Genomic DNA, 26,712 nt, shown 5'->3' with positions numbered 1-26,712 from the left:
AGAAAGGACCATCTGTAAGTCTGACAAATGCTGCCTGTGGAACATATTTTATCTGTGGGAGACAGCTAATATTTGTTCAAACAGATAAAATTAATCTGCTGTGTGAATATTGATATCTTCTAAAGTAAACAACAGACTTGATTGTCATCTAACTCCAGTAGAATTCATAGCAAAGCTATGCATCTATTATAATGCAGGATGGCTTCTGCAGCCATGTCAATTATTCATGGATCATCTGTCGGCAGAAAAAATTATCAGTGCTGACTGCTGTTCTGTGCAGCCACTCATATCAGGAAGAGAATGAACACACCACAGCACAAATTAAGTGAAAAGAATGAAATATTATGTTCATGAAGACTTGATATAAACCTATTTAAGTATAGTTAAATGTTTAAATGTGTTCAATCAGACAGCAGATGCTCTGTTATTTCAATCTTTCAATAAGAAAACAGGACTAGAATGAGAATACAATCTAGTCCTTACTACTCATTACTTAATGCATAAGAAAGCTTAATAAGATACAAATAGTGGAATACTAATACAACTGAGCTGTAAATACAAGCGATGCATTTTTGTCCAAATTTTCTCACATACACCTCAAAGGTATGAACAGAGTTACAAATAAAAATTCTCCTGCAACCACTTTTTATGCAGAGTATTTTGTAATTATTGTAATAGTCATTTTATATCACCAGAAGACACAACAATGCAAGGTGCAAAAAGTACATATATGTCTATAACTGTAATATTGATGATAACAGGTGATGCTAGAGTATATAGGTAAAATATAACACTAGCTTTACAATCAGATAATCGAAAGTAAAATGTCCTCATAGTTACACTTGAAATACATTCACTGTGGGGAAAAAAACCTTTTGAGATTTCAGCAATTTTGTGATGATGCAAAAACTGAAAATGTACATTTTCATGTTTTCCATTCTTTATTTATATCGTTTTTTGTATATCTTGTTATGGCAGGCCTCAGAACACCAGGCACCTTTTCTGTTTATTTTGCAACATGTTGAATGATACAGGTTGAAAATTACTTCTTTTTTTTTCAGAAAATAAACTTCCTCTAGTTGCAGATGGGCTTTGTCTTCACTGAAAATGCAGAAAAAGCCTTTTTCTTTCATTCCAGAGGCACTCCTTAGAGATTGGGATTTACTGAAAAACAGGAAAATCATAACCTTTTAGGTGCAGAGTCAATCAGCATGTGTGTGGTTGTGTGTGAATTCATGCAAGAGTATATTTGCTCTCTGAATAACTGAAAACCAGAGCCCTGATGTGAGCATTGATGACAGAATCTATGTATTCCTATTTCATCTTTGGAGGTCATTGTGGTTTTCCTCACTGTCATGCTCTTTTTTTTTAGTGGTTTTGGTGCTTTATAGCTCTGTGTAGATAGGTAGAAGTGTTTCTATGGAGAAACTGAAGTGTTGGCTTCAATCCTGGAACTTGAGTGCACTGAAAATATAAAAGTTTTTGAATCTTAAGTGTCTACCTTAGACTTTCTTGGTGCAGTGTCTGAAAAAATCTGCTATGCTTTGTTTTTTTTGTTTTTTTAAACACTTTACATTTGAGGATGAGCTTTAGAGCAGGTGTTTATGAAAATAATAATTATGATTGTAAAGTGTATCACAGCTATGGAGACAAAATGATAAATGAAAGCTTCATATGTGTTCATATGTAGAGTAGCCAGTTCTCCATGATTACTGTTTTATTTATTAACTTGTCTGATACAAATAAAATATCCCACATTCTCAACATATAAGACAAACAGCACAATATGAAGGCACAAAGCAGAGGAGATGTGTTATCACCATCTCTTTCACAATACAGATATAATTTCATGCATTGGAAGCATCGCAGTATGTGCACTTAGCAGCTGAACTTCTGCCTACTAGACTGTGTAATTTAGATGAGCCTGTCATATTACCCAGTGTTGCCATAATGAATAAAATTAATAAAATCGTAACACATACGAGGACACAGACCAAGCATGTATTGCAAAGGAAGCTTTATTGCCAGTGACAGAGGTTGAATTTCCAGAGAGGATTTTTTCCCCTCTACAATATATTGTCCTCTGATCTTGAACAGCTCAACACTGGCCTCAGAAGTACCACGGTCTTTAACGCATACAGTTCACTAGGTCTGACGACACAAGTTCCACCTCAACACAGTGACCAAATAATCACAATCACCGACCAAGGCGTCACTATGCAGCTATTACTGATGGGGTACCTCTGCATGTTCTTCCTTTGAAAATCATTGTCATGGCATACTTCCTATTAAACAGAACAACACATCCAATAAGCCGCAGGCATGGCTTTTACAAGGACACGCTCACAGTTACAATGGCACTTTATACAACTTAGAAAAAGACTGCACACAGAACTTGCTGAACATGTTTTATACTGTTGTAACAAACAAATTGTTGGAAAATGGTGCGGATTTATTTTTTACAGTTGATTTGGTTGCTTTTTAGCTGTTACACCATTTATTGTATTGGATATGCGAAATGGCTTCCACACAAAAGCCACTGGACAACGATCGATTGTGTAAAAAAAACAAAACAAAACCCAACAACCCACTTGTCTAAACACAATTTAATGCATGGATGGCTATAGCTTTGTCGTATCAATTTGATGATTGGTTGGATTAAAAAAAATATATTATTGTTCTAAAAGAGTCAAAATGAATAAATAAATTATTGCAACTTCCAACATCTCACAGGAATCTTTGAATGGCAGTAATGGGGACACAGTACTACTACCGGAATCCAGACTAAATCTCAGAGCACTTGCACTGTTGTCATGGCAACACCTCCAATGATAGCTGATCTCCAGAGTGAGAGTAAGGAATGGAGGGGGCAAATCATACATTACACAGCTTTTTATTATCAGAAACAATGTCTGCCTCCACACAACAGCTTGAATGCAGCGTCAGTTCACTGCTGTGTGACTTACAACAAGCAATTTGAAAACATAACTGTTGTCTTGGAGCGCTCAGCTCTGATTAAATTGCACACTCCGTGTGACAGCCGCAGAATTAACGGTCTCATCACTGGTACTTACGTTGTGGGTTACTGGAGTGCAAAGACTGATTAAAAGTAACCGATATGTTCTTTGGTTCAAAATATATAGAAGTTGTCTGTAGACACCTGCACACCTTCTGCATAATAAAATCATCAATACATCTTAGACTAATTCTATTATCGATTAAATATCTATTAAAACTCTGTATAATCTCTTTTCTAGTGAAACTAGTAATGAAAAAGAGAAAAAAAAGATTTTGGAAAGGCAATATACTGTATGTCTCTACTGTATCTCTACACTTTATCCTGTACAACTTATAATATGCATTTCTTATGACACATTCACAATGCATGAATCACAGGGAACACAGCTTAGATAAATACAGCGGTGTAACAGCGATGTTACGTGAACATCCCACTTGATCAGACATTTATAACTGACTTGCACCTGCCTTTCTATCAATCATGCAAAACAAATAAAAAAAAACTCTATTTATTAGTATTAGTACGAAAATAATCACTACTACAGCCATACACACCCACTGTTTACATATTGAGATATACACAAGTTTCAAACTGTACAATCTTCCACAGTTTGAACAATATCTAAAGGTACACACCAAAACAAAAAGAAAAGGGGTGGGAAGGGCAAATGAAAGATCCATAGCTGGGTTAAACGAGTAGCACAGAGCAGCACCGAACTCAGTGTAGGCACAATCTGCATTTTACATCATCAACAACAGCCCCAAAGAAAAACCACAGCTACTGAAACACAGGTGTCCTATAAAAGCACACTTAAATCAACAGGTCAACAAGTAGACAGTACGTTTTGACACTGCATAGAGTTTAAAACACAGTCCAGGCCAGCACTCATCTGTACTGAGCTCACGCCACCAAAAAATTTGACTCTAGCTATGAGCATCCACACACGCACACACGCATACACACGTCTGTGCATGTGTTCAGCAGGTACATCGCTGTTATCTAGACTCTCAGATATCCCCATTCTACTGGGTTACTCAGTTGGCCTGGACTGGTTTCGGACCCACTGCAACGCCATTACAGTCAAGAATGTACTGCAGACAACCTTGAGGCGGGCGCCCAGCACCGTTCTTGGTGGGTTCACCAGTAATCTCTCCCTTCTGGCCGGTCCCCTAAAAACAGAATTTTTTTTTTAGGAATTTACTCATTCAACAGTTAATTGGTGAAAAATTATAACAGCTAAATATTTTTTTTAATCTTATAGTACACACCACTGACAATATTCAAAAACATAAACAAAAACAAAACTAGCACAACGCTACTGCTTCTAACTGCTGTGCCTGTGTGTTGCTGTACCTGGGATGGTTGTATGGTGGTGGGTCTCTTGGGAGCATTAGCTTCTTTCTCCACTAACTCGTTCATTTTTGCTAGCACCATGTCTGCAATGAGCTGTCGATCCTCAGCCTGGTGTTCACCTACCAGCGGCATGGAAGAACCAACCACCTATGACAAGTGGAAGTTAGTTACAGTAGAGAGACAGCAGAGGGCAGTGTCTTGTAAAAAGCTTGGCCTAATATAAAATGTGACATTCATGTCAAACAGTATATTCAGTATGTTTCAAATGCACAAGTTCACTTTTAAACATGACAGTCCTAGATTCCTACCTCAGTGATGTAGTCTCTGCCATCTTTCCCATGGATAGCTTTAACTGCACAAATATCCAGACCCCCGAAAATCTCTGAGCAGGTGTCAACCCACATCTTGTACCTAACAAAAAAAATATGTAACTTGAAACCAACTAAATACATTTAGGCATACAGACATTGCCAAGATGACCAGTTGAAATTTAAGTTGAGCAACTCTAGGCAAAAATGCTTTGTTGATGCCAAATATAGGAAGAGAATTGAAAACATGGATCCATCCTGTCTTGGATTAATGATTAAGGCTGGTGGCAGTGCAATGATCAGGGAGTTTTGGTGTAGCTTCAGTTTCCTGTTCTTAGCTGACATGAGTGACACCTGGTGCTTGAAGGTTTGATGTGGTGTACATTCAGAGATCCTTTTCTTCATACCTTTATTTATTTAATTAAAGGCCTTTAGTACCAAGTGAATACCATTTAAACACCACAGCCTACATGAGCATTGTTGCTGACCATCTATCCCTTTATAACCACAATGCTTACATAAACATCAAACACTGACTGTAGCATTCTCACCTATCAGTCATGGCCACTTGTTCAAGCATAGCTGAGCCCGTGTTGGTCTTCCAGTTACCAGATATGGAAGTTCTCCTGATATGGGTAAATTGCACAAATTAAAGCAATGTCAGCCTATCTTCTGTTTTATTTGTAATGCCAAGCAACAAAAGTGTTCTACATACATGTAAGCTTTGTAGTCGGTGCCAATCTTCTGGATTCTGATATCGTACTTGGAGTCAATGAGAGGCTCTGTGGTGGTGTAGGTCTGGGTAAGAGCCACAACACTAGCTATGTCCTGGAACTTACTGTGGTTGTCCACCTTCACCTGTGCACAAAATGATTAGACAGAAAATAGTAAAATATTGAAAAAACATAGTTGTTTTAATGAAGAGTATATCCACAGTCTGCATACTTTCATATTATTGCAACAGGAACAACCTGTATACCTTTCCAATACCAGAGTGGGCGTGTCCAATTTTCACAACAACAGGAAACGATGGCATGCTTACCTAAAGTAACAAGTTATAATTTGAGTTACTTCTTACATTTCAATTTGTGCAGTAAAAATGGGGGAGATGACATGGTTCTCACCATCTCCTTGTAGTTTGGGTAAAAAGTCTGTTCGATCAGAGGGAACTTCTCAGGACCTAACTTTCTGCAGGTGTTGATAAGCTGGGCAAACTGCACATGCATAAAGATAAACACACATAAAGAAATAACCGACAAACATACAAAAGTTGGAAATTGTTTCACAGAATTTTTTAAACAATATGAAATGCAATCCAGAACCAGGGCATTCAGAAAAGATCAGTGTTTTCATCCATCTGCCTGCTACTATTGTTCTAAGTAAACCACTGCCTGACTGCTGATTGCATACCGCCCACGGCTTGTCACACAGGTTGTAGATGGACTCGAGGGTATTGATGCTTGGCACACCACCATACTGCAGGCCAATGATCAGGTTGCGAAAATCTTCATTCTGGGTCATACTGAAGGCATGTTGACGAATGAGGACAAAGTCTGGCTTGAATGACCTAAAAAATAGAATTACAGCATAGATGTGGCGAGAACTCACCATAAAAATGACAGGCTGTTTAAAGTGTTGATAACAATGTAGATAAATCAGGTAGGGACTGTTAGTGTATATATATTGATTTAAAAAAAGAAAGCGAAAGTGACTCATTTTGTTAGATTAACTGGTGAAGATGAACTATGGGATGTGAAGTAGATAAGAAGTGTGCAAAGTAAAGGGCTGCATGACTGTATGGTTAGATGTGACTTGCAGTCTAAAGTACTTTGAGTAAAACTAGAAAAGTGCTACATAAACAGCACTTTACATTGAATCTTCTCTGTGTGTGTTTGCATGTGTCTTACCTGACAACCTTGGTACCATTTCTCAGAACCTGCATGTTAACATCGCAGGTTCCATTTGCATGAGCTATGACATTGATCTCGTTGAATTCAGCCTAGGGAGTTGATCGTTAGAAAAGAGAACAGTGCATTTAAACTTATGAACTCGCATACTCTGCACTCAAAGCGTACTTGCAATGGATTTAATTTGGCTGATGAATTGTACCTGTTCCACTTTGATGTCATAATCCCCAAGTATTTTCTTTCCGCGGAATAATTTGGCCCTGGGTAAAAAGAAAGCATTAACTTTTAATGTAATCACAAATACAACAACAGGATTACAGAGATTTCCAAAATAGATTCAACTGACTGCACCTCTGAGTATAATGATCATATTAGTTTTTACTTTGCAACAAATATAACACAAAATATGGATCATAAATCACTGCTCAATATGTGCAAATGTGTGAAGTGCATGAAGTATTACAATCCAGACATGTCACTTTGTGGTTTTCTAACTGCAGATTTCCAACACCTTTCCCCCTCAATCTGGCAGTAACAGTAGTGCCTACGGGGGATAACACGGATGATGCAATGAGGCAACATTCACTGAATTCAAAGATTCCCAAAAATGGTTGCACCTTTCAGACTTGTAATTCAGCTCTTAAAAATAAATGTGACACCCCACATTTTTCGTCACCTGGATCACTGTTGAAGAGGAAGTCTTATCACGGGGTTTTGCGATTAAGGTGGATCAGTGACCAAAAACTACACATGGATGAAAACTGCCAAAGCCTCACAGCGATTTTGCGCCTATTATTTCTGTGTCTCTTACTGATATACAGGGGATGGCCCAGACAAGATAAGCTGTGGCCACAGATACTACTGGGACAAATCAATACTAGGGAGAGCACAAATAAAGATCCTTCCCTCAAGCTGCCATTGTTAAGCTCGAATTTTGGTTTGAATTTCCACAGGTTCAAGTTCATACTAAATCTAACCACCAGCTACTACAGTGCAAGTGTGCTACATAAATTATTATAGCTATATTCAAAGAAAATTTGTAGACAATGTGACATTATGACGCATGATGTAAGTATATTTTGCAAACATGTTTTTCACTTCCTACTTGGGCTTCCTTTTCATTTGCATCACCCTCCTGTCACACAGGGAGGAAAAGCTGAATAATTCATTCAAAATGTAATTAGAGCATTGGGATCTACTTGGCTGCTGAAGAAAACAAGCATTAAAATATGAATCACCGCTCTAATATTTAGGAAAATGAAGAGCCTGCTTTGCACTGCAATGAATGCTCTCTGCCAACCTACACAAAAAAGATATTATTTCCAAAACATGATCCCTGAAATCAAGTACATCATGCACGATAAGTTTTATTTTGTACAAATAAGCTTTTTTTAAATTAATATTTATAATAATAATATTTTTTAGCATAAGGAATGACTGTATAGAAGAGGTGTGGTTATGTGATTGATTCATGGTTATTCACTGTGCAAAGAACGTCTCAGCTCAGCACACTGAAAAGGCCACCGAAGCCACACATTTAAAGAAGTGATCTTTCAATGCACTGCATTAATATGCATTAGAATGTGGCTGTCAGCTCGCAGCAAACAGATTCTCTGGTGTCAAGTTTAGCTTTCGTCCAAAAACCAATAACTTTATTTTTATATAAAACTATATTTATTTCTTCCTTTGGATTTGACTGCTGGCTTCACACCTGCTTGGTTTGAAACGAGGAAGCATGACAGTAGATGTTTACATGGATCATTGATTTGTAAGAATCAACAGGGGTTCTTTTGACTTGAATTAAACATGAGGTTAAAAAACAAATAAGAAATTAATGTTTTGTTTTCAGTGATAACGCTTTTAAAACTACTTCAATCTGAAATATAAATAGGAAAAATTAATTATAATTCTTTTTATTTTAACCCTTTAAAGGCCAATATGTTTACATAGCTCCACAAAAAACTACAATAATTCATTTAATTCAACGAGAGTTTGATTATTATTTGTATTGCACCACACATAAACCCTTATCCAACATCAATAGTGACACACACTTATCACTTTAGTAGCTCCAAAATGACTGTTCCTGCACTAATGCTCATACCTATAACTATGGCTGCAGCACAGCTGCTCATTTAAGGAACCAAGACAAGAATTCTAACATTCTAACATTAAAAAAATTAATATCCTCTGTCGAACATGAGCTATATTCATTCAGCACAGCCAAAATAGCATAAAAATATAAAATGGAATGGCACACAATGTCCTCAGGATCATCTAAGGTTTAAGGGGATGCTGGTTTTGGCTAAATGCTGTAAAACATTTGCCAAATTAAAGATTGCTATGAAAGACATTTTTTCAGATGAGTCACTGAGGGCTTGGTAAGCCAGAATCCTTGCTGAATGTTAATGTCTTATTACTTTGCTTGCGTAACATTCACTCTCACATATTGGCAATGTCTGAACTAGATTAAGCTCACAGCATCTTCTTCTGATATCAGATGAAGCAGTAGACTAATTATTTTTTGGGTAATTTTTAACATTGAGCAATTCAATTAAAGAAATGCTGTTTCTGAAACTGAGCTACATTATATAGTGTGTGCAAGGAACCAAGGCATCTCAGCCATTAGTCTGATAAGTAAGACAGTGAGCCATCTGCTCCTCCTGTCCTGTAAAAGCAAATTATAGCACAGCCATCCTGGAACAAAATAAACAACTCTTCATGACTGACAGCCTCATCTAACAAGTCAAACACTGGCTGAATAACAAAAAGCATCAGTCTGCGCTCTGACCCTGGTAAACACCCAGATTTCACGACACACTGTAAGTATTCTGCTTAGCTTGTTGTATAATGAAGAGAATAGAATGTCCATACTAATATCTTCTGTTTTCTCTATATTCTAGATTTCGTGTCATTCTACGCTTACTGTGATTTCATCTTTGCCCAGCTCTGGGTACATAAAAGACATGAGATATCTAATAATAAAACATATAAGTTACAGGCAATTAGATATGTTACAGAAACATTCAGAAGTGAAAAATAATTAAATGTTTTAGAAAGTAAACAGAATTTAATGGTTGAGCCTTCTCACAGATGCAATTAGCCCGGAGACCTCTCTTGATTTCAATTGTGTCCTGGGCCAGCAGGTTCTCATTAATCTTCCTTACATTTGCAGCAGTGTGCAGACAAAAGTCTGGACATCCTGCCACACAGTGAGCATGTAAGCAATACAAAGCAAAAACGTACACTGTGCCAACATGGCAAAGGAAAACAAAACATGTATTAATATAAAAACATCTATTCTGAAACTTTTTTTCACCGAATCGTTCTCGGTTAGGGTTTCTATGCTCTAACAGAATGAGTACAAAGGCTAAACAAAACAAAGCAATCCCAGCCTACACTATGTAAACTGGTTTATACTGAAATAGTGACCATAAATCACTAGGCAAAAGGTCCCATAAAACCTGTCCAAAAGAAACAAAACCTAGTCAAACATGTAATATCTCCCTCGTGGTGATATTGAGCAGGCCTAAAAAATAGATGCAGGCTCAAGAAAGAGGAAGCCCTTTGAAAGCTGATGTCCAAAGTGGCTATGCACTAGATGCACATTGCAACAACAGTAAACTGCACATGTTATGAACACATCAAGCTTCAAAATGGATTTATCTGCAATATAGGTACAGTCAGGGCAGATAATTACCGAAGGTTTTTACACAGGAGTTTCTACATATCAGCTCCTGTTGTATACTGACAGTAAAAATAATGCCACATCCTATCAGCTCAACCGACTCAACCTACATTATTTATAAGAAGGGTCTTTGATGAAGGGCAAAACTTTAGTTGAATTTACTATATCTTGTTTCTGTGCCAGATATGCAGAGCAATATTTGATCTTCCTTTCCTCTCATAAGAAATATAGAACAAGTGAATATAAAAGCTGGCATCCATCCTGCTAACGAGGGTCTCATCTTATTAACAACAACGATCAGGGTTTCTAATCCATTAATGGCCAGTCCTGCACAAATAAACACACACACAGTGGCATTTAGCTAAGGTTGATACATGATATAGAACAACGGTAACATATTAACCTTCTGAGACATGATGTGTTGACAAATTTTACCATGCTGTCTACCTATTACTATATTCCTTCAACTATTGGTGTTTTCATCCATCCAGCTAACTGCTTAACTGCTTATCCACTTTAGATACACTGGGGGGCTGAAGCCTATCCCAGCTGATTTGGGGGAATAATAGACTACACCTTGGAATAAGGTGTAGTCTATGAATATGAATAAACATGTATTTTCAGCAATGTAAATAAACAAATTTCACATTGCTGAAAATACATGTAACTGCAAGATATCTTATGTGTATATGTTTAAAAGTGAAGCAAGCTGATTCTTTTCATTCTTTTTAACTGTATACCACTGTATACTCTGTGGTATACAGTTAAAAAGGCATCAAAGGCATTAAAGAGTTAAGTTACAGTTCTATGCTTTCTATGTCTAGGTGGTAACTGAAAATGACTGGATATGCTGCAGTGAAAAACATGCCACCAGCGTAAATAAATGTTTGTCATGTGGTGAGAGAGTTAATCAAATATATTCTATTGTTTGACAACACGCAAAGTAATTTCCATATAAATCCATGCATACACTCATTTAGAACATTTTAAGTCCTTCAAGCAGTCGACTGACAAAGATGCTTGCTTTAAGCTACCTCTGACTAAGATCCCCTAGGACACGGCTGCCAGTACAACTGCTTAATGCCTTAAGGTTATTGAGGTTAAGGGTTGAGAAACATAACTATGTTATACATTTTAAGGTTGGACTCACAACTAAGAGAACCCTATGCACCATAGGTTTAATTTCTTGTCATGCCATGTGATCTTCCATCAGTGAGCAGGGGGAAACCCCATTGATTGAGGGGAAGCACTGCAGTATTAGAAATAACATGCAGTTCTCAATGCTGCACAACCTGTGGAATACCATTCCTTTTTTAAAAAATGGTGAAAAATCACATTCCAGTGCAGTATTTCACCATTTTTAATTAATTAATCAGCTTTTTGTACAGACAGATGCAAAACTAAATAAAACGATTAAACAAAGCATTTGCATTTCTTACAAAAAAGAGCAAACAAAGGACATTTAAAGTCCTCCATCTTGGGATAATGGCATTACTGCTGAGAATCAGTGGATTGTTTTTGATTAAGTTTTGGCTGCCTGAGTGTATTATTCTGAACACTGGCATGGTGTAACATCAAACCACAGCAGCACTCCCCATTCATCTCTGCAGGGTGCTTGATAGAGATGTTGTTTCAGCAGTTCTTTAACCATTACCTAACAGCTATATGGCTGAAACATAGAAACAATGCCTACAGCAGCATCTGAATGACACAACGAGCAGCATTTTCTCTTACCACTCCTGTTGTGGTTCATCAATGACCAGGAGAATTTTAAACTTCTTAGGTGTCGTGACTTGGGTCTGCTCCACTAGCCCTGCAGAGGCAGCTGTCTGCTTAACAACGTTGGTAATGGAACTGAAGAAACCCGCTCCTGTCGACTGAACTGGCTGGGGTTTCCTCTCTGGAGCAGGGGAAGTGGCTGGAGGTGTTGGCCCAGATGTCGGAGACTTGGCAGGGGTGTTGGAGGCAGGTGGAGGAGGCTGAGCAGGATCGGGCCTCTGAAGGTCTGTCATGTAGCCATTGGGCAGGTTGGAGATGAACGTGCTGTCTGAGAGACGCCGACGCAAATAATTCATGGCTGCAGAGGAGCAAGAAGAAGAGTCAACAAGCACTGGGTGTGGAAAAGTATTCTGCCGAGAAGCCCCTGTTCTCAGTGGTACAGCTGATAATGGCTGAGCTCTCAGTGCAAACTCCCAACAAATGTATTCCCTCTCAGCTCAGTGGAGCATCCTCGAAGCTCCCCCTCACTGGCAGTGACGCTACACTTTCCCATAGCCAATCACTTTACCCCGTGCTTTCCTCAAGCATTGCAAATGATGCTCTGGCTGTGCCTCTCCTTCCTGCTATCGCCCTCCACTCTCTCCTCTCTCTCCCCCCGGCATGCCTGCCTTTTCTACCCCTCCCCCATTTTCTACTGCCTTAGAGACGTCATCCTTTTTTGAACCAGAGCATGAAAAATAGAGGGGTTTCCAGTGAAAGTGCAAAAAGGTGTACTGTGTACTACATCACCCTCCCCTTACTCCTACTCCCCTTGTTACTCAGGTTCACCCTGCCCTCTGTCTGGGTGCTGTTTTCCCTGCTTATAGAATGCAGCCATGAAATCTAAAATGGCTGTTAGGACTGGTGAATGAGAAGAAGCGTCATCAGCCGTCCCTTGAGAAACAAATTCATGCACTAAAACTCTCTGTCTTAATTGTTTAATGAATCTCTCTCTATGTAATAATTTTCCTTATTATAATTTACTACAATAGTTGTTTAATTTAAAAACATTACAAACTCACTTGGCTAACATGTCTCCATTACGGGTGGCACAATTCATTGTGTTCATTATATTTTATATAAACGTTTGATGCTTATGAGAGCATAAAAACACTGCATGCAATATTCTTAGCACTAATTATCACAAGGTTCACTAAAAACACAGTAATTTCTGTAAAGCACTTATTAATTATATAAGACAAAACAAAAGACTGGATTTTTTAAACAATTCAATAAATCAATAACTTGTGATGTGCAGTGGTAAAAGGTTGTTAAAGTGTAAAAAGATAAATTCAAACATAGGCACACATAAAAAAATTGCAAGTCAGGACATTGAATCTTTATATCGCAGTTTGAGTATATTTTCTAATGAAGGGCTAATATTACTATATGACTTCATTCATCATGGCATGACTTGTTAACTAGAAATCTTACAGCCCCACTTCAGTCCTGCATTTTAATGGTTAATAACATGGTAAAATATTAATACAATACTTTTTTAGATATTATGAGATACTTGCACATACCGTGTATATTTTATATGTTGTTTATGACATTTCAAATTGCTAAATTTTTACATGGAATTAGTTTTATGCTTTATAAATATTTTTACAGAATTTGAAGATTTCCTCTAATACTAAAAATCTGAAATTGGAGAAAATTCCTCTGTTGCTTGGCAACGTGACACAATAATAATAATAATAATAATAATAATAATAATAATAATTTATATAATTAATTCTATGGAATATAAATTTACCTTATGAATTGAATTTCAGGTCTACAACTATTTATTCATTCATTTTACATTTCACTGATTAAGGGAAATTCTGGGAAATATGATATTAGTATTTTCTGACCCTGATCTCTGTCATTTGTGCAAAATGCCTGTAAACCTGTTGACAGTCAGCTATTATATATCTTTTACTGACTCTGTAGGACTAGTTGTTAGCAGCAATTTGGATTATGTTTAGCGAGCCAAAGCAAATAAATGGCGCTTAAAAGAGGAAGGAGAGAAGACAGCGGGATAAGTATACCTCTAGGACTTTAGATTTGAGCAGGGTCCAGGCCTGCCCTCTACTAACTGTGCCCCGTCAGCTGAATCCTACTGACACACTTCAACTACAAGTTATACTAATTCATAAAATTTAAAGTTAAAGCTCATTTCACTAACAAGCTAGTGTGGGCTCACTTTATTTCCTGAGTTTAAATAATTTAGTGCTTCTGCAGCAACTGTAGTAACTAGCGAGACTAAGGAGTACACTGAATAGATGGGCTTATGCAGGTCAGACTTTGGGGAGCACCCCTCATGTTTCTGCAACTAAAAAGATGTCATTTATCAACTTGTGCAGCTTTAATACATGACCTTACTGAAAACTGTTAAACAAATGGAACTGTATTGAAGATATTGTGTGCTCACAGCCAACAAGCATGGACATGGAGATATTGTGTGTGGTGAATTCATTGATCCACTTCTGTACTGAGAGAAAATGTCTCTTGTGTTTGTATCCTGCTTTGGCATGTTTACAACTGTTACTAGCTGCTATTTCTTTATGAATGTACTATGCATGAATACTTGTAGCTGTGCATCTTGCATATATGGGGTGGGGGGGTGGAATACCAAGATCACTTGAGCCCAATTCTCCCCTCTCAAAGCTTTTGCTAGTCCAGTTTATCAGTTGATATGGTGTAAAGATTTGTGATTAACAGACTCCTCTGTTTTGTTGCATGCTGGCAGACATTACAGTTATCTTTATTTCACTTTAACAAGGGTGAATTTTGTTTTTGGGGTTGTGGCAGCGTAGTTGAGGAAGATAATATGAGTTTATACATGAGCTTAGATAAATGTGACCATTCTCTCGATCGCTGACTGGGGTTGTTGTCCATGGTTTTAATCAAAAGCTAGAATGATGCTATTGGTAAAGCTGATTGTTGCTATATGCTAGTAATTTTGCACCTACAGTGTGTGTGTGTGTGTGTGTGTGTGTGTGTGTGTGTGTGTGTAGAATCGGTAGAGAATCTATTGGCTGAAATAAATAATAAGAATAATCTGAAAATAATATTGCTAAAAGATGGTGTACCTTGCAATGACTATTAAACATGTGTGCTATTGTGACACCATGTGGTAGTATCAGTGTATTGAGCAACAAAACCAACCTCAGCTTTGCTTAAGTCTGAAACCCAGCCATTCTAGTCAGATGTCTGTGGATGAGACGCTCCAGCAGGGCCAGGGCATTGTGCCCTCAGTCTGTCCTCAATGTGCTGTGCTGCAGTCAGACTGCAGGAAACTAAACTCACTGCAGTGAAAATCACTGGAAACTCCTCATAATGATTCGTGTAAAATCAACAGCAGTTCAGAGAAAGCAGCTCTTTGTATGTTTACTTTCTTCACATATCAAAAACATTATCTATATGGTCAGTAGTGTCATTAAAAAAAAATAATCAAGTAGCCTATTGTGTTTCACGTTAAACCCATTTCATTTGGGCATCTTCATAGGCTGCGTAGCTTGATAAACTTGAAAAACAATGTTACTTTTAGGATGATAGGATAATTTGTTAATGGTTAATATCAAAGTGTTCATACCGTATAAAAAGTACCTTTTAAATATGCTTCAAAAAGCCCCGGTTCGCCTCGTATCTCTCCGCTAGGGCCGCTCAGCTCTTTTGTTGTCTGAGGACTGCTGCTGTGTGAAAGTGCGTGAAGAAGGCAGAGTACGTAGGCAGACTCCGCTAACTATGGTGTTGCCGTAAAGCTAATTTTTGTCGAAGAAGTAAGTATCATGGAAGAATAGGAATACCCATTTTTTGGAATTCAGTTTGTTGGATGTAGACTATTGAACCTAACCTGGAACTAAGTAGATACTGACTTGTAGTTTTTAGGTTTTTGCTAGTTAAAACGAAAACCATTGACCTAGCGCATTGAAAAGTTAGCGACTTGGCTAACGTAAGTTTGTGTCGTGAGTAAAGTAGACAAAGTTCGCTGTCTTGTATTTTGGCTTCAGCAACTAAGCAGACCGCTGGTCACAATACATGTATAACATTGTATTTTAATAACAACAACCTCTTCAATATAAGCGTTTATAAACTTCGTAGTTTAATTTAAAGCTCGCACTGATGAACGGCTAGTAGCAACTAGCTCAGCGTATGCTACGTGTTTAGCTAGCCGCACTAAAGCCTGTAGTCTTCAGTGTCATGAAGTGCCTGTCGTGGAACAAAATAAAGACTAATGTCTTTTGGGATTACCATTAACTGGCGTGTAAACGTATGCCATTTTTAAAAACATGACAACATTTCTATCTCCTTTAGGATAGCTTGCTAACGTTAATGTTAGCAAGTAGCCTGTTCGTGTAAATGCTAGAATGGACATGATAAACTCTCAGTTCCTGGACAAGATGAACAATAACATTGGGAGACTGCACTACGAAGGTAAGTTTGTCTTTTTTCTTTCTTTTGGTCCTATAGTTCCTGAGTTCATTTATAAAACGCAACACGTTGTGGTTTCCCTAAATTCAGCGCCAGATACCCCTGTGTTGTGATTTGCGTTACCCTTTTGACTATCCTGACTCTAGCGTCGAGACTGACGACATGTTTAACAACTTGTTGGTGCGGAGAACAACGACTGTTTTGTTTAATAACATCGCAACTTTAAAATACGATTTTTATAGCCTGTATTTAACAAGTTGGCATTGAATAATAATAACATTCATTTGAAATTTGTAGACATTCCCAAGCTATAACAGCATACACTACAATGCTGCTTCATATGATGTAGCAGTGATTAAGCTTCAGGTTGTGTAACACTCATTTGTGCCACTGCTTAGTCAAACATCTAAAGAAATCAGGAAATTTTGCTCAAAAATGTGCTCTATCATGTTTCTACACACAGTTTCCTTTGGGCTTAGATGAGTGGGTGATTTTTAACTGCTTGTGTATTGCTCTATTGGCTTTTTTGATCAAAGTTTACTTCCCAAACAAATTGCACTTCCATACATGAAACAAAGTCAGAGTCGTTTTATAATATGAATTCAAAAAAATAAATGTAAATTATAATTTAGTTGCCATTTACTTAATTTATGATCTCCGGTCCCCCAATAAATCTGGTATTATTTTTTTTAATTCACCAAAACCCAAAGTACTTCTCCATTATAACTATATGTATCAAGTGTTCTCCTTTGTGCAATAGCCCCAGATTATGTAATATTGTCAACTTTATTATACGTTATTTACATTGTTTTAACATTATGCAAGATGTACTTAGTCAAACTGGTTTCTACTTTGCTTTTTGTAGCTCATGGTTTATTAAAATCTGGCCAAATTGTATTACTTGGTATATTTATGAAACTCTTGATCACCTACCAGTGCAGTCTCAAAAAGTCAGTTTAAAATGAATTGATGGAATACACAGAGTCCTTATAGTTTACTGTGTTTATTGTGTATTTTATTCTGGAAACTTCCTTTTAGTCTAAATTAATTTAATTAAGTTATTTCTACTACTGAACTCTTTCCCACAGATGAGTCCAAGATGCCCTCCCTTTCTGCCACTATGTCCAATATAAGTGGGCCTCCTCCTCACTGCCCAAGCAAACGAAAATATGGCGAAGAACAAATGGAAGACCGATTCCACTGTGATGAAGACCACATGACCAAAATGAGCAGATTGTTTGCCACCCAGCTGTAAGTGCCTTTAAAAAATTATTATGATTTTGTGTGGGTCTTGAAATTATTGCTGTATTGGCTTTTTATATTTGTTGGATTGAATAAATTGTATGCAGTGCAATATATGAGTTGTAAATGTAATACATCATGTGACAAGAGTCATGCATTACAAACAGGGTCCCCGTGATACTTTTCTGATTGTCATACAAAAATATAAAATTATTAAGAAGCCCTAACAACCTTGTATTCATCTCCTTTTTTCGTTTGGTTTCATTTAAGTCTCGAAGCCAGCATATGGTATTTATTTATTTATTTATTTATTTATAAATAAATACAGCACTCAGTGTTTCAGTGTGTTCTGGCTGTGAAATGTATTTATTTTATCCAATATGGGTAAAAACATTCAGTCTGATGTTATTCACAATACAGGCTGAAAGGAAAAAAATAAATCTGACCATGACTTTAATGATCAGCCTCTTAAAGTTTGATGGTAAAGTGTGACACAGAGAACCCCAAAAAGTTGATTCTGTTGGTCTGGACATACTTCCTTACCTGGTTGATTGAGCATGCATCAAGACTTGACACAAAGTAGTTCACTGATATAAACAAATCTTAAAACGAAGCTGTATATAATCTTAAGAAAAGTCTACAATAATAATAATTATAAAGCTGCACATTACAAATGAAAACCCCTTCCTGTACTTCATCTGTGTCTGCTTAAAAAAAACATCCCCTCTGCACAACAATTAAAACAAAAGTTGTCCACGAAGCTGCTAGTACATTTTATTTTAACTGTCTTTATCAAGGGGGCGTCCCTCTGCTGGAGACAACCGTAGTGAGCACTGGAGCCTCAGCCACAGTCCTGTGGAGCACGTTATTTCCTCCTCTAATGGTCTCCATGGGAACCATCTGTATGCCTCCATTGCTGGCTATGCTGTAGACCAGCCGATACCTCTGACCAAAAGCAGCCATGACATTGGAGTTAGGGGAACAGAGAGGTCTGTCATAAGTGGAACTGTAGAGCGACAGCAGGTACGTCAACTTGTAGCACATAAAGAGAGCATTGTGATGGTTTTTTTGTTGTTGTTGTTGTTGTTTTTTAAAAAGGTTGCACACATTTAATTTTTTTCACCTTTCTTGTTGTTCAGTGAGATATGACCAGTGGATGGATAAAACATGTACTGAAATGCATTTACTGTGTGCAAAACAACAATTGTAAGGGTGTATTGTAAGGCTGGCAAAATCAGTTTTGAGAAACTGTTTAAATACTGACCTATTTAAACCTCTATGGTTTATTACAGTCAACAGTAAAGAAAAACACAACTACGAGCTAATGTGAGAACAAATAAAAATATGAATTTCACTAAGAGGATGAACAAAGAAAATGTTTCTTATCTGCCTGTAAAGACAACATATCAGTTTATTTTTAATATCTTTATATATTTTGGCTTATGTATTTAAGTCAGTGTAAGGAGATCAAAATAACAGATATGTATAAAGGTAAAGGTTGCTACATGTGATGGCCAGCAGAGATTTAATGCCACGATTAACACAGATGACAGAATAAAGACTGTGTTCACAGTGTGTTGGCCATGTTTCCTGTTGTCCTGTTACTAGAGTTGTCTTGCAGATTTGGGGTGCACATAAGTGGTCCGCAGCTGCGCATTCGCTGTCAAAATAAAAGACGTGCACCAGATAAGAAGTTGCAACGCGCGTTTGTGTACATATTAAAGGCACTGTTTTTGTCCGCTAGAGTGGGATTTTCACAGCATATTCTGCACCACATCTCTGTGCGTTCATCATTTGTTTGAAGCCAGCTCACCGCCTGCAACCACTTTTCGGAGAATCCACACTTCTTTTCGGACTCCTTCTGACATTTCTTTGGAGGTGGAGGAACACCAAAGTAATTGCTTAAAGGAGCTTGCTTCTTCGACATCTTTAAGAGTTCTAAACAAAGGTCTATCCTCCTCCAGAAAATCTTATGTACGCAAACGTGCGTTGCAACTTCTTATCTGGTGCGCGTCTTTTATTTTGACAGCGATTGCGGACCACTTATGTGCACCCCTGTGTGTGTGTGTGTGTGTGTGTGTGTATATATATATATCTGCCTTTGCAAGATGGTTGGAAGTACTGTGTAAATACTTTATGGTTGATCACAGATGGATTAAAAAACAAACAAACATTTAACCAGTAATGTGGGTCAGTAATGAATCTTTTTTTTTTTTTTTTTTTTTTTTTCTTCCTCCTTTTCTTATACAGAATCGTCCCTCGGTTATTACCTGTGCCCCTGCGAGCAACCGCAACTGCAACCTCTCTCACTGCCACATGAATGGTTGCACTACTAGCCCACCTACTGATCCGAGAATGGCTAATGGTAAGTCTTTTAAGATACTTGCACTAACAAACTAATATATTTGTCTTTCCATGTACTGATTTGCTAAAGTATGACAAAAAAAAAAAAGATCTAAAAGACCTGTGGAGTTTTAATTTCAACAGTGCTGGGTGGTTGCACAAAAATATATCCAAGTTACATATTTTTATTTTGCTAATTTAACCAATTTATCAACGTTAAAATCCAACTTTGTCAATAATTAAGAGCAATTGCTGCCACAAGTTGGTGTCTCTGTCCTTTGTGTATGTGTTCTCAGTCTCTTTCCAAACATAAAAGTAATATGTGGTTGTACATTGGCCAGTTTGAAAATTCTTGAGTTATCATGCAGCCCTAATCAGATGTAGTTTGAGTTTTTGACTCACTGTTATGCAAACTAGTTTATTGCAATGGTTGCACACAACAAAAGCTTATCCTAAAATGAATTACACCAGTATATTGCACTAGATTGTTTTAAGATTTCTGATTTAGTTTAAGTCTAAACTGAATCATAAAGGCAACCTCTGAAAATGACACATACCTAGGAAAAACTGTAGTGAATCAAACAAATTGTATCTGAATCTGTATTTGATCTATTGTAAATGTACCAAATAGTGTAACAAAATGAAATGGTTAAAAAAAAATAAATCTAAAAACTAACTTTCATGCACTCAAGCTATTATATGTTCTGCACTTTGCATCAAATTTGCAATCAAAGCTATTTTTCAAAATACCCAGCTGTGTTTTTCCTAGACTTTGATAAGAGAGCATCTCCAAAGCTGATTTTTTTTTTAATTTTTTTAATTTTTTAATTTTTTATTGAACTGAGAAATCAAAAGGTATTTATTCAGTTTTCAGTTTAGATGCATGGAAATAACAATTTCTTTTTGGTCTTCTTCCTCCACGTGATGTTATTCCATCCAATTTAGTATGCGATCCTGTGATTGAGGAGCACTTTCGTCGAAGTCTTGGAGAGAACTACAAAGAAGCAGAGTCTGTGTCTAACTCGGTGTCCATAACGGGTTCAGTGGATGACCATTTTGCCAAGGCACTGGGAGATGCCTGGCTCCAAATCAAGGCCAGGGGTGGGGGCCATCAAACTCCAGACGCTGATCCGTGAATCAGAGGGGAGTAAACATTATAATCACTTAAGTATGTGCAAATGAGAGTAGAGATCGCTCGCTCTCATTTCTTGCCAAGAATCAACTTCCCTTAACCAAGAACAGAGTAAGACATATGGTGCTCACACCGGCTGTTCGCTTGTGGACCTCAAGGGTCAACCTTCTGTTAGCTCAGATTTGTAATCTGAAATCATTAAATCTCTCTTATAATAGAAGAGAATCTTAATATTGAATAGTTGGGTTGACAGTGTTAGTTGTGGAAACAATCACAGATTTTATTTTGAAATGAAAATGAGATTCACAGTGGTCAGTTGTTCAGAGTTCATGCTCTGTTTTACCTGCCTTTCACCTGCCTTGATAGCCAAAGAGTTTCCTGCCTTTCCAATCAACATATAAGCCATGGATTTACTCTTTATTTTCATCTAAATCACACTGCTTTTGAATTTATATTACTTGAAAAGGACAACCAGGTCTCATTTGCACTATTACATTTCTGACCGTTTAAGGTAGCAGGTTACCTGTTTCAGTTGGAACTGATGTGTTCACGAATACATTTGTGATTGTGATAATGCAATTAAGGCTCTGGTCCCCCGCTTTGTGAAGACACTAGCCTAATCAGTCTTCTTTATGATGGTGAACTGGACGTATCCACTGTTGAATAATTATAGTTTCCTGTCTATACACTCACTGTGGGCGATTACTTAATAAACTAATATCACAGTAGATATCTAACTAGACAGCATGTTTTAAATAGCTGGGTTCTATTACAATCCTTATTCTATACTATATATTTACTCAGAATTTATTTTTTATCTGTAACATTTTAGAAATACTCACTGCTGGTACAGTTGTACTCAATATATTTTTTTGTATCCGGTTTTCATTAGTATATGTAGATGTATATCCTAGCATCCATCTACAAGTCACAGCCTCTGGCAAGGTTGTATGAATACAGTTAAATAGGCTGCATTGCTTTTTTTTTTATATTTTATTTTTTTTGTTTGTTAATTCTGTGGAGCTGAACACTGCGGCTTTACACAAGACTGAATACAGCTAAATCTGACTTTCTGTAGCTTTTTATTAGCAGTGACTTTATTTATTCTTCACATGTTGATAGTTTCATGTTGACTTTTGGCAAAATGCAGTGACAACAGATCTTTGACTTTAATGTGTTTCTTTTTGTTGTTCCCTTTTTTTTTTAAATGTGTAATTCCATGTAAAGTTCATTAGTGCCTCCCACCCCTCACCTCCTCACAGTAAGCACATTTATTTTTTTCTACAGTAACTACAGTATGCTTAATAAAGCCATAGAAAGTTACAGGAAACTAAATGGTGCATTCAAATTTTTTGCACTTTTTAATTTGTGATATAGAGTAACTGAAACAAGCTTTAAAAAAATCTAGAGTAATTGGTTATTTCGTACATTTGATACTAGGCTGATCTTCTAGCTGTGATATTTTTTTCCCTTAATTTTGTAGTCGTCATTGTTTGGGTCACCTTAAAATGTAACTTATGGTTGAACCGTTCGATACAGTGCTTTCGGTTTGGTATGCATATGTATCAAACAATACAAAATTTTTAATTTATTTTATCAACTTTTCTTCTGAGGATGCTGTCTGTGTTGAGAGCTCAGTGGATCTGCGTTCGACTACTCCGCTCAGGCTGCACTGTCGAGCGCAGATCCACTGAGCGCAGCGCAAGGTAGCAAGACCGATGCTAAGCTCCTTGCAACATGCCAAATTTAACCTCCCCCACCCTCATTCAGATCTGGCGTTTGGAACTGTTTTGGTTTTCATGTGAAGTATGACCCTGAAGGTAAGCGCATCATGGACAAAAGTAAAACAGTATGTCAGATGTGCCACGCAATGCTCAATTACATTGGTGGGAACTACTGCGTTAGCGCAGTTTGCTCGTTAATGTGCCGTCTAGCCCCACGCACGGGGCGATCCGCGGTAGCTCGTTAACAGAGATTTGCCGTGTTGTGGTGTTAACGTCATTTCAGATTAACGCTGACAGCACTAGTGGGAACACAACGAATATGACTGCACATTTACTCTGACATCATCCTAGTGCAAAGACAAGTGGAAGCAGACAAAAACAACAAGCACGCATGCTACAAACTTTACCCGCGTCATTTAGACAGCCGTTAGCACATGATTCTCCTTATGGGGACCTAATATGTTTAATATGCTGCTGAGAGTATACCCCAGAAGAAGCGTATAGTATAGCTTTTATTTTGGAAAGAGCCATTTCTCTGTAATAAAGTCTCTTTTCCAAAGATGAGTGATTTCTCGATCAGATCAGTTTATTATTTTATCCCTTTGTTGTTTCAGCAACATTAAATTTAAAAACTGTACTTTTGAGTTAAAATATATATTTATAATTTTAATAAATGACAAATTAAAAAAGCATGAACATTTTTTTTGTATGGAAAAAATATTGAACCAAGTATCGAACTGAACAGTGAATTTGCTCAAACTTTGAAGGTAACTACTTTTATGGCTTCATCAAACACATTAATAAAAAAAATCAGCTAATTTGATCAGGTGGGGGCTTTTTTTTTTTTTTTTTCCCCCCAACAGTAAGAACAACAAAGGATTTCTCCATTGCTTTAGATTTTCATGCACATGCAATATGGGTGTCCTTTTATAAGTAGGCATCAACATTCCATCACTGCTGCCTGATGCCAAGCTGTCACTTCAGTTGTGTTTAGCTTTTACTGTTACAAGTATTTTGTCTGTTTTGAATCAAGGTGATGTCATGGTGTGTGCTGCAAAAGTTTTGATTGAGGAAAAAATGAGAAAAGTTTTGTCTTTTTCTGCAGTGACGTTTCGGTTAAGTTAAATTTTTCCTCTTGTCAAATTCTCTTTTGTTAGCGTAAACTATTTGTCCACACTGACTGAGATGGGGGTATTGTAAAGTCTAATTTTGGTCATTTAACTGCCTGTGAAAATCTATACATTTGTTATTAATATTCTGCAATTTTTAAGTCATTGCATACACTATCCTGACTTTATACTTTAATTTACTCACAAGACTATCATTGCGCCGTGCGGAATGATTGATTTTTATTATTATTTTTTTCTTTCGGTAGTGTACTTCTCTGTAGCATGGATGCTCAATATCTTGTAATCATGGATTCTAACTTTCTACAGGTTGATTATTTTCCCACAGTTGTCAGATGATTATTATGTGCAGGAACACAACAGCCTCTTGATCCAAGACTTTCTTTGTGTCAAAAGTACTTCTGTAACACTATTAGTTTGTGTAGGATTTGTTCGTACCATAGTAGAAATTAGGGTTTGTCACAGGATCTGCTTGTTTGACACAAGTAGGGTTTTCAATAATATGTTTGGGGTTTTAGTCAATTGTTATTTAATTTCTGTATTTACACTACCTGTATCTCAGACTGTTTAAGGTGTCATCCAAATACAAAAAACAGTTGTGCATTTTTGTCCTTATTTCTCTGGAAGAAAACGCCACTTTTTTTTTTTTGTTTGTTTGTTTGTTTGTTTTTTTACTTACATTTCTTCAAAATAAACATATAATGCCTGCCTTTGCATATGTCTTTTTGTCCTTTATAATCACTTGTAACTGAAATTAAGAGAGTAGTGGCAAATACAGTGAATGGTTACAGTTTGAGATTAATTTATTGTCTACACAAATCTGTAGTTAAAATAGTTTTTTTTGCCAGAAAACAATGGGTATGATGTTTGTATGAGCTGAAATAAATAAAACCTCACAATCTTCCCATACAGTGCTGCCTTGATTCAGAGTAGTGTATATGGGGGATTTACACAGTATTTAGGCTGTTTCACTCTAAAGTCTGTAACATTTGAATCTACACTTTATTCATAATGTGAAGTGAGTTTAAGTTTTATTTAAATAAAAACACCTGTCAAAAAAATATTCAGCCTTCGTAGCTCTCGAGCCAGTGTTTAGGTAAATCCTTTTTTCAGACTGTCCTTGACGTGTCAGCAATGTGTTGGGAGTCTGCTGTCTGCCTGGAAGAATAAAGGTGGAGCCTAATGAGACATGCACAGTGTGCTTGCTACAAGTGCTGCAAAAGGCACCTTGACAAAGTGCTGAATTTATTTTTTTAATATTTTTGAAAATGGGGAGCTTGTGTTTTAAAAGACACTTGAATAAATTTGCAGAAACAGTTTTAAAACATGTCTTCACTTTCTCATTATGGGTTAATTATTGTCATGTGATGGAGAAGAAACAAGTTTAATCCATTTGAAAACATGCAATAAAAATGTGCAAGGAATGAAGGGGGTTTGAATACTTTGTGAATTTGTTGTACAAAAATGTTTCATTGTTTTACATTATTCTGATTAACACAAAAGTGTAGCTGTTGACACTGTATATGGCATGCTTATTCACATACAAGCTATTTGAGGGTTATCTGGAGATGCAAAAAGCTACGTAGCAAATCTGAAGATTATTTATGAAATTGGAATGGTGCAATCACACGGTCTCAGTAATTAAAGCTGCCTTTTATGAACCATCTTATCAGGAATCATTGCTCATGTTCTGTTTTCACTTACTGCTGCTGGTTGAAATGAAGTGGTTTATCAATGTATTAGTGAGACCACTTAAACAAAGTGGAATCAGGGCTGGGGAATGGCAGTGTGTAATGGTGTTTCATCACCTGCTTTTCTGTTACTACTTTGTTAACCCTGTGATTTTTGCCTTTTGAAAACTCTTCTGAAAAGCCACTAACATTGCAAAAATATTTTATTTTCTGTAAAAGATGGCTTTAGAAAACTTGGATCACACTGGGTATGCAGATTAGCAGCATAGTAAGCACACCTCTGGGCTTGAATGAAAACAAACTCTGCTTTGAATATTCAAGACACATTAAAACAAGCCTTTATTTAATTGTTACTGCATTATTTTACTTAAAAAAATGTAATAAACGTTTAAATAGTTACTGTAGCATAGTTGATTTCCTCAGATGTTGACAGGTCAAGAAGTGCGAGTAGAAACTATCCACCTTTGGCGGTGTTGGAGCTTGATGGAATCTGACACTTCACACAACAACTTTGGGGCTTGCAAGAAGTGGCAGTTAAGGGGAACTTTGGAGGTCAATACAAATTTTGGGAAACTAGGAAATGTATGAGATAAAATTGTGTATATGTCGGGCATACAAACAGAGTGAAAATTCACACAAATTACACAAATGCACTCCTCCACTGTATCATAAGCAAACCCAGCAAACCCTTAAAAAGTCCACTGTGGAAATTTTGATAAAGAGGGGTCAACAAATGGGTTGATAAGAGTTGTTTTGTGCATTTGTGCAAATAGGCTCCAAACTGTGCCACTTGTCCACAATTAACAAAAGTATTTTTGGAAAATATAAAAAAGTTTGATTAAACATGAGAGTTGAAATATTAACCTGTGGGTTGCAACTAGCAACCCCCCCCCCCCCCCCCTCTCCCCCGAAAAAAAAAAAACATTAGATGGGTAGAATTTAAAAAAGAGGTTTTACTAGAAGTCGGGAAGGGTTCCACCAAATATTAACAAACTCTG

General features: G+C 37.0%; 2 protein-coding genes across 4 annotated transcripts; one reads left to right on the top strand and one right to left on the bottom strand.

The window, feature by feature from the left end:
- Positions 1-578: 578 nt before the first annotated feature.
- Positions 579-15,717, bottom strand: syn2a (synapsin IIa). 3 transcript variants are annotated; one of them, XM_082518767.1, is made up of 13 exons: positions 15,631-15,715; positions 12,010-12,352; positions 6,790-6,847; positions 6,588-6,679; positions 6,091-6,247; positions 5,805-5,894; positions 5,660-5,722; positions 5,396-5,538; positions 5,232-5,306; positions 4,681-4,783; positions 4,373-4,519; positions 4,122-4,188; positions 579-1,164 (listed from the first exon to the last, which is right to left on the bottom strand). In XM_082518767.1, exons 2-13 carry the CDS (start codon positions 12,348-12,350, stop codon positions 1,148-1,150), a joined length of 1,353 nt encoding a protein of 450 aa, XP_082374893.1. In that variant the 5' UTR covers positions 12,351-12,352; positions 15,631-15,715; the 3' UTR covers positions 579-1,147. The 3 variants fall into 3 exon arrangements, with proteins under 3 accessions (XP_082374893.1, XP_082374892.1, XP_082374891.1); XM_082518766.1 differs by lacking the exon at positions 579-1,164 and adding an exon at positions 15,190-15,310 and having other exon boundaries at positions 1,647-4,188; positions 15,631-15,717; XM_082518765.1 differs by lacking the exon at positions 579-1,164 and having other exon boundaries at positions 1,647-4,188.
- LOC309697111 (transcription cofactor vestigial-like protein 4) lies at positions 15,714-24,741 on the top strand. Its single transcript, XM_082518768.1, has 6 exons — positions 15,714-15,803; positions 16,339-16,458; positions 17,544-17,706; positions 18,495-18,720; positions 19,948-20,062; positions 20,986-24,741. The coding sequence occupies exons 2-6, from the start codon at positions 16,392-16,394 to the stop codon at positions 21,174-21,176; spliced, it is 762 nt and encodes a 253-aa protein (XP_082374894.1). The 5' UTR covers positions 15,714-15,803; positions 16,339-16,391; the 3' UTR covers positions 21,177-24,741.
- The last annotated feature ends 1,971 nt before the right edge of the window (positions 24,742-26,712 follow it).

The sequence above is a fragment of the Aulonocara stuartgranti genome (assembly GCF_965226115.1).
Source record: "Aulonocara stuartgranti genome assembly, chromosome: 20".
In the NCBI taxonomy this organism is placed as follows: Eukaryota; Metazoa; Chordata; class Actinopteri; order Cichliformes; family Cichlidae; genus Aulonocara; species Aulonocara stuartgranti.
The sequence above is the reverse complement of the archived record's forward strand: the minus strand, read 5'-3'. Positions and strand labels throughout refer to the sequence as shown.

Coding starts and splice junctions, on each gene's coding strand:
- syn2a (XM_082518766.1), bottom strand. CDS start 12,350: ATGAATTATTTGCGTCGGCGTCTCTCAGACAGCACGTTCATCTCCAAC. Junction 6,680..6,789: donor ATGACATCAAAGTGGAACAG/GTACAATTCATC, acceptor TCAACTCCCTAG/GCTGAATTCAACGAGATCAA. Junction 5,307..5,395: donor ACCGACTACAAAGCTTACAT/GTATGTAGAACA, acceptor TACCCATATCAG/GAGAACTTCCATATCTGGTA.
- LOC309697111 (XM_082518768.1), top strand. CDS start 16,392: ATGGACATGATAAACTCTCAGTTCCTGGACAAGATGAACAATAACATT. Junction 16,459..17,543: donor TGGGAGACTGCACTACGAAG/GTAAGTTTGTCT, acceptor TCTTTCCCACAG/ATGAGTCCAAGATGCCCTCC. Junction 17,707..18,494: donor AGATTGTTTGCCACCCAGCT/GTAAGTGCCTTT, acceptor GTCTTTATCAAG/GGGGCGTCCCTCTGCTGGAG.